We start from the raw sequence: 11247 nt of genomic DNA, 5'->3' as shown, positions 1-11247 counted from the left end.
TATAGATATGACCCCTCTTTGCATTATGTCATGCTGTCAGATGAGGGTGAACCTCTTACTTATAAGGAGGCAATGTCATGTGAACTTAGTAGTAAGTGGGAGCTTGCAATGCAAGAAGAAATAAAATCTTTATATGCAAATGATACATGGGATCTTGTGTCCTTACCTCAAGGAAGGAAAGCTCTTCCAAATAAGTGGGTTTATAAGGTAAAGGAAATTGAAGGGAAACCAAAATACAAGGCAAGATTAGTTGCCAAGGGTTATGCACAGAAGGAAGGTATTGACTTCCAAGAGGTCTTCTCTCCTGTTGTGAAGATGACCACACTTCGTGTGCTATTTGCTCTCACTGCAATGCTTAATTTGGAGTTGTACCAAATGGATGTAAAGACCGCTTTTTTGCATGGTGATATTGATGAAGAGATCTACATGAAACAACCTGAGGGTTTTGTAGTCTCTAACAAGGAGCATTTGGTATGCAAACTAAAACGTAGCTTGTATGGCCTAAAACAAGCACCACGACAGTGGTATAAGAAGTTTGATACTTTTATGCTTTCTCAAGGCTTTGATCGTAGCTATGCAGATCATTGTTTATACACGAAAAAGGATATCGATGACAGTCCTATCATACTTGTTCTATATGTGGATGATATGTTGCTAGCTGGGAAAAGAAAGACTAGTCTTGATGCTCTAAAAGATCAACTGAAATTGGTCTTCTCTATGAAAGATTTGGGAAATGCAGAGCATATTTTGGGCATGAGAATCAGTAGAAACAGAAAAGACAAATTGTTGTTTTTGTCACAAGAAAAGTACATTGAAAAAGTGCTTAACAGATTTAATATGGCAGAAGCAAAGTCCCGTGGAGTTCCTTTGCCGTCATATCTTAAACTCAGCAAGGCTGATTGTCCAAAGGATGAGATGGAAATCAATGCTATGAAGGGAATTCCTTATGCATCAGCATGTGGTTCTCTAATGTATGCTATGGTAGCTACTCGTCCAGATATTGCTTATGCAGTGGGAGTTACTTGAATGTTCACATCGGACCTTTAAGTGGGAGGTTGTTAGGTGTAAAGGCCCGTAGTTCACAAATTAGGTAATTATTCGTATATGTGAACACATTGTTCACTTGGACAGGACACCTCCTTTTATAATGTGAACACACCACTTTCTATGTAAGGTTAACTAATATAATAACCTTTTTTTTTCTTGTGTACCAATCAAGGCGGTTGGGTACACCAAAGATCTGTGTGTCTCTACTCTCATCTCTACTACAGTCCTGTTTGCTGAACGTCATCTCTCAATAGCTGATCCGTCAAACATCCCTCTTTACCTTTAGGTATCACTAGATCCGGGAAAGAGTAGATGACCAAGAGTTCGCACTGACAAAGATCCACTCGGCCGAGAACGGGTCAGATATGCTAACCAAAGTGCTGACACCCGACAAGCTGGACGCATGTCGGAAGAGGATCGGACTAGGAAGACACCCCATGCCGGAGTGAAGGGGGAGTTTGTTGGGAGACAGGTCCCTCCGGATGGGAAGGGAGAAGAATAGTGCCGATGAACAGACTCGGCCGAGGCTGATAGACCGAGGCCGAAACCGTATGAGGTGGACCCGGCTACGGAGAGCCGGATGATGCAGACCCGGTATGAACTGGATGGTGCAGGCCCGGTATGAACCGGATGAGGAGTACCCGGCTACGGAGAGCCGGATGATGCAGACCCGGTATGAACTGGATGGTGCAGGCCCGGTACGAACCGGATGAGGAGTACCCGGCTACGGAGAGCCGGATGATGCAGACCCGATATGAACCGGATGAGGAGTACCCGGCTACGGACAGCCGGATGGTGCAGACCCGGTATGAACCAGAGGAAGAGACATATTCGTAAATATGTTTCTGAGAGCCCATCGTGGCTACATTTGTAAATAGCCGAAAAGTCATATTAGTATAAATATGACTTAGGGCAAACTAAGTATGTAGTTGTTATTCTTCCTTGTTGGTGCAAGAAGAAGAGAGAGTGCGCAACTGTACAGAGAGAGAGAGAGAGAGAGAGAGACGAGGTCTTTGCCTCTGTTGTAACCGCCGCCTGTGGCGAAGATCGTGAGCACGAGGTCGTTGCCTCCGTGAACTCACAGTTTTGTACATTCTTACATAGTGACAGTTTGCAACCCGTGGGCTGGCGTGGTTTTTCCCCTAGTTTGGGGTTTTCCACATAAACCTACTGTGTATTTGTCTTCCTCTTTGTGTTGTGTTCTATTTCCTATTTTCTGTGTATGAAAATAATCTCGGTTGTGGCCAAGCGTTGCGCATAAGGGAAAAAAAAAAGCAAGCCCTAGTAAACATCCAAGATTCCTTGCTATATTCCCCCATTTATAAAAAAAACACGCCTTAAACATATTGTGGGATCGCGTGGTAAAACCACATGCCAAAACCCTTCCCCTAACCCAAGTAGTTATAACCAAGGTTAGGGGAGTTAGACCTTGGGTTAGTTAGTTACACTAAAGTTAGTAAGAGGTTAGTTAGAGGTAAGTGTGCCAAGATAACATAATGTAACTTGGAATGTATTACCAAGGTGTATAAAAGCATTCAAATGTAATAGAAAGAAGGAAGAGAGTTTGAGGCATTTTACACACTTTGGTGGAGAAGACAGGCAACACTGAAGACACCAAATCAAGAAAGAGTTGAAACAAAACAGGACGCTACTCCAACAGATTAGACACCACCACATCAAGAAGAAGAAACCGCAACACTACCCAACACAACAAGACGCAACAAGAGCAAGTCGAAATCAACATACGTATGGCATCTCCAATACAGAACAACGGTGCAACAGAATGCACCGACATGAATCCAGAATTTCTGCAACAACACGAAGAAAACCGTCAAGCTTTCCAGCTGGATCAACTAATACAAGCGTTATCTAACATCGCAATACAATCAAATTTGACTAATCAGGCCATGCTATCTTTTTTCTCTTCGCAGACAGATAGGCACGCTAATCGGCCAGACCCACGAGTACGACCTAAATCCTTCTCAGGTCTGTCGTCTGAGGACATCCTTTCTTGGCTCGATCATTTTGAAATGGTGGCGAGCTATCATCAGTGGCCTGAAGCACGGAAAGCACTAGAGATGCGAACTTTATTGGAGGGCATCGCGGCCACATGGTTCATACAGCAAACAGAGGAGTCCAAGAACGATTGGTCGATACTTAAATCCCTAATGATCGGAAATTTCGCTCACCATGACTCAACTCAGACGGCTTTGCAGCAACTAGAGACAATCAAACAACAACAACATGAGCCAGTGACACAATTTGCAATCCGATTACAACAATTACTTACTCACGCAAATCCAACAATGCCAGAATCGATGAAGCTATTCTTCTTATGGCCACGGCTACGCCCAGAAATATATCGTCGAGTGCGCGATCAAGGCCCCAAAACATTTCAAGAAGCCATCCTCATTGCACAACGCATTGAAGCAGCAACACAAACAGAACTCCAAATGAGCTGGTCATCCAATGTCAATTCCGAGAAACAATACAATAGCAACGCCACGCCAATGGAAATCGATATCCAGAACGCTCAACTACAAGCAAGAAGGAACCTGCCAACACGCGATGCACAAGGAAGACCTAAGTGTTTTTTTTGCAACAACTATGGGCACGTGAAGAAACACTGTCGGAAATGGAACAACCAAACACAGAAGCAAAATGTGCAAGTACAGTTGGCTGACAATAGTTATCGGACCGACCTGTCGGAAAACTAAGTCGCGGGGTGTTGAAGGGAGCACAACCCCCGCACATACAAGCATCCACATCCTCAAGTTCTCCCGTGTGCACGGCCATGGCAACAATTCTCCATAGTCCGCAAGAAGTTCTCTTTGATTCCGGTAGTAGCATATCTTCCATCAGTCAAGATCTGGTTGATCGCCTCAATCTTTCAACCTCCAAAGCCTCCCCCATCAAGGTGTTATTCGGCGATCACCAACGCCTATATAAGTCCAACACCACAATCGTCTGCACACTCAAGCTAGGCTCCACCACGATCACACACACCTTTTACGTCCTTCCACATCAATTGTTCCCACTACACACAACGTGGGATTTGATCCTACCCTTCATCACGCATGCGTATAACACTTCGGTGCAGGCCTCGACTCGAATCAGCCCTTTCAGAGCACTATATGGAAGAGATCCCCGTTTACCCCCCGACATCAAGGTGGATCTACCCAAAAAAAATACTCGAACCGATGCGATGGATTGGTGGTTGCACTTGCAACAGGTTCAACCTATCTTACGGTTGAGCATACACAAGAATCTACAATTGGCTCAGTCACGCCAAAAGCGGTGCTATGATAAGGGTCGTCGAGCGGTCGAGTACACAGCCGGAACAAAGGTCCTAGTCTATTTCCCGATCCGCCGACAAGGACTCAGTGAATCAATGATGCATCGATGGATTGGCCCTTTTACGGTCATCCGTTCAATGAGAGCCAACACTTATTCCCTCCGCCGCGATGCTAATGGGCGGATTACTTATGCGCACGTGATATGGATGATGCCATATAATCAGCAATCCACAACTCAAGAAGCACAAGAGGAAGAAACTCACCATGACGTCCCCTGCGAGGATGAATCAGAAAACCCTTCAGTCGCAGCCAACCAGCAGGACGAAGCAGAGCCACCACCGCACACAAGCAATCGAGATGCCCTCTGCCATAGCAACGCGGCGGATGTCGCTCCCACAGTGACGGAGGCAAAGAGGCACCATCAAACACAGTCGACATACTCAAATTTTTTGAAGGGGAGAGTTGTGGGATCGCGTGGTAAAACCACAGGCCAAAACCCTTCCCCTAACCCAAGTCACTATAACCAGGGTTAAGGGAGTTAGACCTTGGGTTAATTAGTTACACTAAAGTTAGTAAGAGGTTAGTTAGAGGTAAGTGTGCCAAGATAACCGAATGTATCTTGGAATGTATTACCAAGGTGTATAAAAGCATTCAAATGTAATAGAAAGAAGGAAGAGAGTTTGAGGCATTTTACAATATCAAGGAAATATTTGTCCATTAAGTAATGACAATCTTAATGCTCACACTTTACATCAAAATTTGAGTGACTAGAGAAAGTACCTTTTTGAAAGGAGTGCATATAGAAATGAGGGGCAAATATATTCATGCACATGCTCCTAATGCATGTGCATTTGTTACAGCGTGTATTTGTCACCTCAATGCCTTTAGGCATGTATTTCTCCTGATACAGCAAGTGTATTGCATGTTCATGTGAAGGCATCGAAATGATCTGAGTGTAGTAAGACATTGTGGATGTTCTGGTTATAGTTTAGGGTTAACATACATCTTGAAATACATGAGTAGATTACATCAGTTTTCCCAACAGGATGCTCAAGAACCTCATATAACATCAAATGCATTAAAAGTAAGCATATAACTCAACTCATATTCCATCAATTAATTGTATGAATAACTGCTTGTCGCTCACTGTGATTGGCCCATATATATTTGTCTGGACTTGTGTATAGCCGAACTCGGCTTGCATATTACTTACTGTTAATTCATGATAAACAATTCCATATTTACGTATTTAAACTGGGTTCCTTCGAAGAATAAAATCAATAAATGAAGCTGAATAGCAGCTCACTGTCATACAGGTGAGCGTGGTTATTACAGCATGATTCCTTTGCATATACTGCATGCATGGCTACATTATCATTAGAATGGAATTATGCAGCAATCCAATGGCTTACAAATATGACAGATATTAGGACATAATAACTTTCAGGCTAGCATCATTTTCCATTTAATATTTAAACTATTCTGAATATTGTGAACCACTGACAATAATAAAAAACAAGTCAATAAGAAACTGACCAATAAGAAAGAGCTACATCTGCTAGACTTTATACTCTTATGAATTGTTTATGGCTGTTAATATGAAAATGCAATACATGAGTTGCCATTTCTCTTATCAGAAGATGTTTCAGGCACAAATAGAATCCCCCCGCCAAAAGAACATCTTTAAAAAAATACTCACCCACATATCTCAGAATTAACTAGAAAAAAATACTTGGCAAGTGACTTGGTTTACAAAAAGTCCATAGGTTATTATGGCTAGAAGTAGAGTTCAATATACATTGTAATTGCATTTGACAAAAAAGGTAATATATCTCCTCTTCCCAGTCTAACTTGACCCACCACCTCCATCAACATCAAATCAACTGCTTTCTTTATTTACCCAAAATACCCCCAAATCTTATGCCCTGGTCAACTCCGAGAAGAGAAACAGAGTGAATTGACCATACAATTGATTAAATGGGACAAGTAATTGCTTGACAAGCAGTAAGAGGATACTCGGGTAACTAGTAAAAACTTAAGGAGATAATGAAAATTTCAGGTATTTTGGATACGTTCCATTAAAGATTACATTTTGGACTTCACGCAAATTTAGAAAGGTCTTCAAACATTCTTCAAGTTCAAACATTTATCCGACTTACACAGATGTCAACATAGTGAAGTTTGAAATAGGGAAGGTATGTACTGAATAGTTGTCTTCAACATTACTAAGATTTGTAGATATTTATGTAAAACCCAAACTAGATAATTCTCTTTTTGGTCCCAAATATGGTATGCATAGAGCACATCTCTGAAAGTCCCAAATTTTCTCAAAACATATGGCACAAGACACATGAACAAAATAGAGAAAATTCCCTGCGTGACTTGGAAACACTCTTCACTTGAAATTAAAGAAAAGAATTGGATTCCACTCACATCCAATTGCATTCACACCATGACCATTATATTCACTTGGAATAATATAATTTGATGACGCAAGATTCCAATCATGAGCGCATATACAAATTTGGGCCTATTTTACTTTGCCTTTTGACCCAGATTTCTTACCATGTTGCTTACCTGATGGTCTTGAGAATCCACCCTTCTGACCTTTGTTCTTCGGATTCCATTTTTTCTTATTCGTTCCTGTCATATTTGCTTTATGTGCTTGCCTCTCTTCTTCAACATTCAAAACACTCACAGCCTGTAGTAATAGTTCATCAGGTACTTTTTAAGTTTATTTTTGTACATAGAAAACAAACTGTTTCCAATGAAAGTTTTACATGTAACCCACCTTATTCACATCCACAATTTCGTGGCTACTCTGTGCAAGCAGTTTATTTAGAACACGTTCAAATTGTAGTTTTTCTTGCTGTCCAATCCCTGAACCTTCTACAACTGGGAGGAACTGAAAAGAAATGGCAGCTATAAGGTTTATCCAATACAACAAGGCCATAACCTATTCACAAAAATATTAAAGAATCACAGGAGAAAATAATTTTGTATGACTAACTATCTTATTGTTCTTAACCAAAAAAGGTATAGAAATTGCAAGACTGAGTAATAATGCATCTTTACCTTTCTATGCTTCCCAGGGTTCTTTGCAGGTTTTTCTCCATCCAATTTGCGATCAAATTTTCCACCACTTGCAGTTGCACTGCTTGCAAGACCTGCTGCGAACCCTATTTCACCTTTTCCTATCTTTCTAGGTGCTTCCTTAGTACCAGTGATAGGCAAACTTGTTGCAGCCAATTGCACAGTGCTTCATATTAATTAAAAACCGAACAATTAATTTCAGTTCAGTAAAAAGCATAATACCATATATTTGTTGATCATAATTAGTTTGCTCCAAAGGGTTCAAATCTAATAGATATATATTATACCTTGGCAATGCTCCTTTGCCCCCAAGCTTTGCAGCCCTCTTCAGATTTTCCAACTGATTCTTCTCTTGTTTTGCAACACGGGATTTCTTTTCACTAAGCCGTTGAGCAAATGGATCTGAACCCACTTCTGCACAAGACAATATCAAAATAATGTCATATAAATTGAAAAACATAAATGAATATAGAGTTATAGAAAACAAGGGTTCACTTTCATCTACTCTAAATTAAACGGTCATTAGAACCAGAAAGAATCCTTTCTCGCAAATCCTCGGTCAATGAAGATTCTTATACATCAGGTTTCTTGGATTTTTTTTCTTATTCTACTTTTGGTTCAATGCCCATAACTGGGCATAAATAACAAGAGTATTTAGAAAGTATCTTGATAGTGCATAGACTTTGCACATCCCTGCAAGTTGAAGCTAGCAAAATCTGGCGAGGTGAATGGAAGGACAAACAGCTAAATACTGCAGACACAACCATGGAAGACCATGCTTTTTACATATCGATTTTGAAATCGCAGAGTAGTGAATTAAAAATGCTAGTTGTGCAATCTAAAAGGATGATAGAGCACAGTTCAAATTAACACCAGATTTTGAAACTTCTGAGCCCTTGGACCTTTTAAGCACTTGATTTGATATTCCTTCTTCCTCCTAATAAAGGAAGTATTAGCCATAGCCAATATCCTTCTTGCTAACAAACATAAAAAGTCAAAATACCAGAAAGACTTCGAACAAAAACATATCTATCTATCTTCTTGATATTGCGATCCAACCAGAGAAGTCATGCAATCATCGGTAAGAAAATAGGTTCCTTCATTATAGTACAAGAGGTATTAAGATTGGTCAAACCTAAAATTCATAGTTATTTATGATCGAGCTACTCTAAAGAATGATAAAATCAGCATGTATTTGTGAAATCTCACAAACAATCTAACACTTTTATCACATAGCATCCTTCATCTCATGTTTCTCATTAAGATTGGTCAAACCTAAAATTCATAGTTATTTATGATCGAGCTACTCTAAAGAATGATAAAATCAGCAAGTATTTGTGAAATCTCACAAACAATCTAACACTTTTATCACATAGCACCCTCCATCTCATGTTTCTTTTCAAAATTTTCATGTTCATTTTAATGACTCCGTCAAATTGTCCTCAACTCCTTGTTGCTTTGAATTACTTTGAAATCAAGGAAAACAATTATAGTGATTCAGTGTAAAACGTGGAATATCAAACAAAACGAGACTCTAGATGTCCAAAACATGAAACAAAAAAAGAAAACAGCATTTTCATGCTGTAGATGTCTTAAAACCGCAAAGATAATTTATGTGTCAGGTGCTCAAAATATATTTTACACTATAAACGATCTCTGATATGTGTGAAATGATCTTCAATATGTCTGAAATGATCTCTGATATGTGTGAGTGGATGGAAGGATGACTTTTATTACAGCCTATTACATAAAACACACAAGCATAGTATTGTTGCGACCAACATAAGGAATGATAAGAGCTGACAAACCATCTGATGCCTTTGCTTCAATGATAGGAATGTCGTTCTCGTCCCTTACTCTCTTGTAGCCATATCGCCGCCTCCAATCATCGGTCTGTTCATTGAACTCAAGCTTGCTCCGCTTTCTCTTCTGAATCCCTGAAATACAAATCATCCGTTTACATTCTGGTGCAAATCAATACAATACAAAACCGACTGAACCAAAAAACTTCAGACCTTTTCTTTGAGCAAAAATCTCCCATTTAGTAGGGGGCCTAGGTTTAGGCAGCTGTTTAAACATGGCAAAAAGAGAATAAAGAATCTTAATTTTACAGATCAAACTATGTACTGAATTTTCTTTTATAAAATAGCACAAATTTTTTTATTAAAAATAAACAATACCCTCTCATGTCAAGCTATAAACATACAAGCCACATCTTCTTTGATGAGAATAGAACAAAGTACTTTTCGACAGAACATAAAGTACTCACAGGCTTCTCTCGAGGTAGCTGTATCAAGGGAGAAGGAAGCTTCACGAGTCGTCCAATCTTCTCTGGAGTGGAAGGAAGCTTGAAAAGCCTCTCAGCCAAAGCCTGAAGAGCTTTTTGTCCTCTTTCCAAGCATTCTCGTGAAATATCATCTCTGATAAAATGATGTGAAAATGTAAAACAAAAGGCAAAGCATGAACTCTTCGAAAGACAAAGCAGCAAACACAAAGAAAGAAAATGAAGGCAAGATTTTTACACCATTAACTGATCTCATTTCATAGAGAATTAGAACATAAACGAGAAGAAAACAAAAACAATATGAAACCTGAAAGCTTCAGAAGAAGGCAAAGAAACACAAGGTTACTCTGACCACCGAGAGATCTTACTTCTGAGGAAACTAGGGCAAAGGAGAAACAAGGGGAATAGGAAAAACATAAACAAATAGCGAACAAAGGCAAGGCTATTTCCCTAACAAAATAGCTCATCATTGAACATTTTGAAAAATTAAGCAGCAAGGAAGAAACATCAAGGTAGAAGGCAGAGGAGGATAGGAAAGAGAATCATCAGGTCTAACTCAATGAAGCAATATAATCTCTGAGAAAAGCAAAAACAACAAGATGTGATGTTTATAAGACAAATTTAATGGGAGAAATAGTAAAGCGGAAAAGCAACAACAAAAACGAATACATTTCGGAGAAGAAGAAGCGGTGTCATCTCTGAGAAACAAAACTACAACAAGATTAAGAAGAAGAAACGATGTTTTCTCTGAGAGAAAATCGATGGACACTAAACCAAAGCGAAAGCAACAACAGAGAGATCGAAAGGGAGGGGAAAAGGGGGAGAAGACAGTAACAAGAAAAAAAAAACATAAGTTTGGTGAGCTGACCTGGAAGATGAAGAGGAGGTAATTGCGGTGTCGCGAGAATCAGAGACGAGAAGATTTCCTACGTCCACAAAGAAAAAGACTTGCTGTTCGTCTTCCTCCTCACGCTCAGCCTGCGAAGCTTCCATGCTTTCTTTCTGTCTGTCTGTCTGTCTCTGTGTTTGTTCGTGTGTGTGTGTGTGTGTGTGTGTTTTAAACCCTAGACTTTCAGTTTTGTGGGTTGGTTCACTTCACTCTCTTTTACTTTATTTCTCGCTCTACCCCTCAACCTCCCTCCTCCTAGTTTTCTAAGAAATGGTAAGAGATCTTCTACAAGCTCTGCTCTACAAGAGATTATGCCACCAATCCAAATGGGTGCACCCACTCGGCATGAGTTTTTTTCACATAGAGTTGGAGGAGAATGAATGCAAACATCAAGGAAATCCTGGAGGCTAATCCCCTCGACCTAATTTATGGAAAGGGCATCCTAATGGAATGGTCAGTCTCCTTTAACATGACCGAGGTGAATGCTAAATCAGGCCATCCGAAACTTATCTCCATAGCCTTCCCTAATATGGCGGCTCACTTGAAGCCTTTGATACCAGCTATCTGTGCCAAACTAGGCACTTTTTGTCCAAATTGTAGAAGAGCTCTACGAATTGCCTAAAGTAAGGATCCTCGTA

The 11247-nt window shown here is 40.1% G+C and overlaps 2 protein-coding genes across 2 annotated transcripts; one reads left to right on the top strand and one right to left on the bottom strand.

The window, feature by feature from the left end:
• Positions 1-3045: 3045 nt before the first annotated feature.
• LOC147869064 (uncharacterized) lies at positions 3046-3764 on the top strand. Its single transcript, XM_087339605.1, has one exon. The coding sequence runs from the start codon at positions 3078-3080 to the stop codon at positions 3762-3764; it is 687 nt and encodes a 228-aa protein (XP_087195731.1). The 5' UTR covers positions 3046-3077.
• Positions 3765-6721: 2957 nt separating this feature from the next.
• On the bottom strand, positions 6722-10751 carry LOC147869063 (ribosome biogenesis regulatory protein homolog). The gene is made up of 8 exons (XM_087326237.1): positions 10589-10751; positions 9706-9856; positions 9452-9503; positions 9245-9373; positions 7724-7850; positions 7419-7602; positions 7135-7248; positions 6722-7044 (listed from the first exon to the last, which is right to left on the bottom strand). Exons 1-8 carry the CDS (start codon positions 10711-10713, stop codon positions 6874-6876), a joined length of 1053 nt encoding a protein of 350 aa, XP_087182363.1. The 5' UTR covers positions 10714-10751; the 3' UTR covers positions 6722-6873.
• Positions 10752-11247: the final 496 nt, after the last annotated feature.

Source organism: Azolla caroliniana, unplaced genomic scaffold (genome assembly GCF_043228905.1).
Source record: "Azolla caroliniana isolate FFs.n. ecotype wild unplaced genomic scaffold, voAzoCaro1.0.p SCAF_1, whole genome shotgun sequence".
Lineage (NCBI taxonomy): Eukaryota > Viridiplantae > Streptophyta > Polypodiopsida > Salviniales > Salviniaceae > Azolla > Azolla caroliniana.
Note: the sequence above shows the minus strand (reverse complement) of the source record. Positions and strands in the feature narration are given on the sequence as shown.

Bases quoted from the DNA above. Each gene is read 5' to 3' on its own strand.
- LOC147869063 (XM_087326237.1), bottom strand. From the start codon at position 10,713: ATGGAAGCTTCGCAGGCTGAGCGTGAGGAGGAAGACGAACAGCAAGTC. The intron at 7,851-9,244 runs GTTTGTCAGCTC...TGTCTTGTGCAG, and splicing joins TGAAGCAAAGGCATCAGATG to AAGTGGGTTCAGATCCATTT. The intron at 7,603-7,723 runs GTATAATATATA...ATTAATATGAAG, and splicing joins GGCAAAGGAGCATTGCCAAG to CACTGTGCAATTGGCTGCAA.
- LOC147869064 (XM_087339605.1), top strand. From the start codon at position 3,078: ATGGTGGCGAGCTATCATCAGTGGCCTGAAGCACGGAAAGCACTAGAG.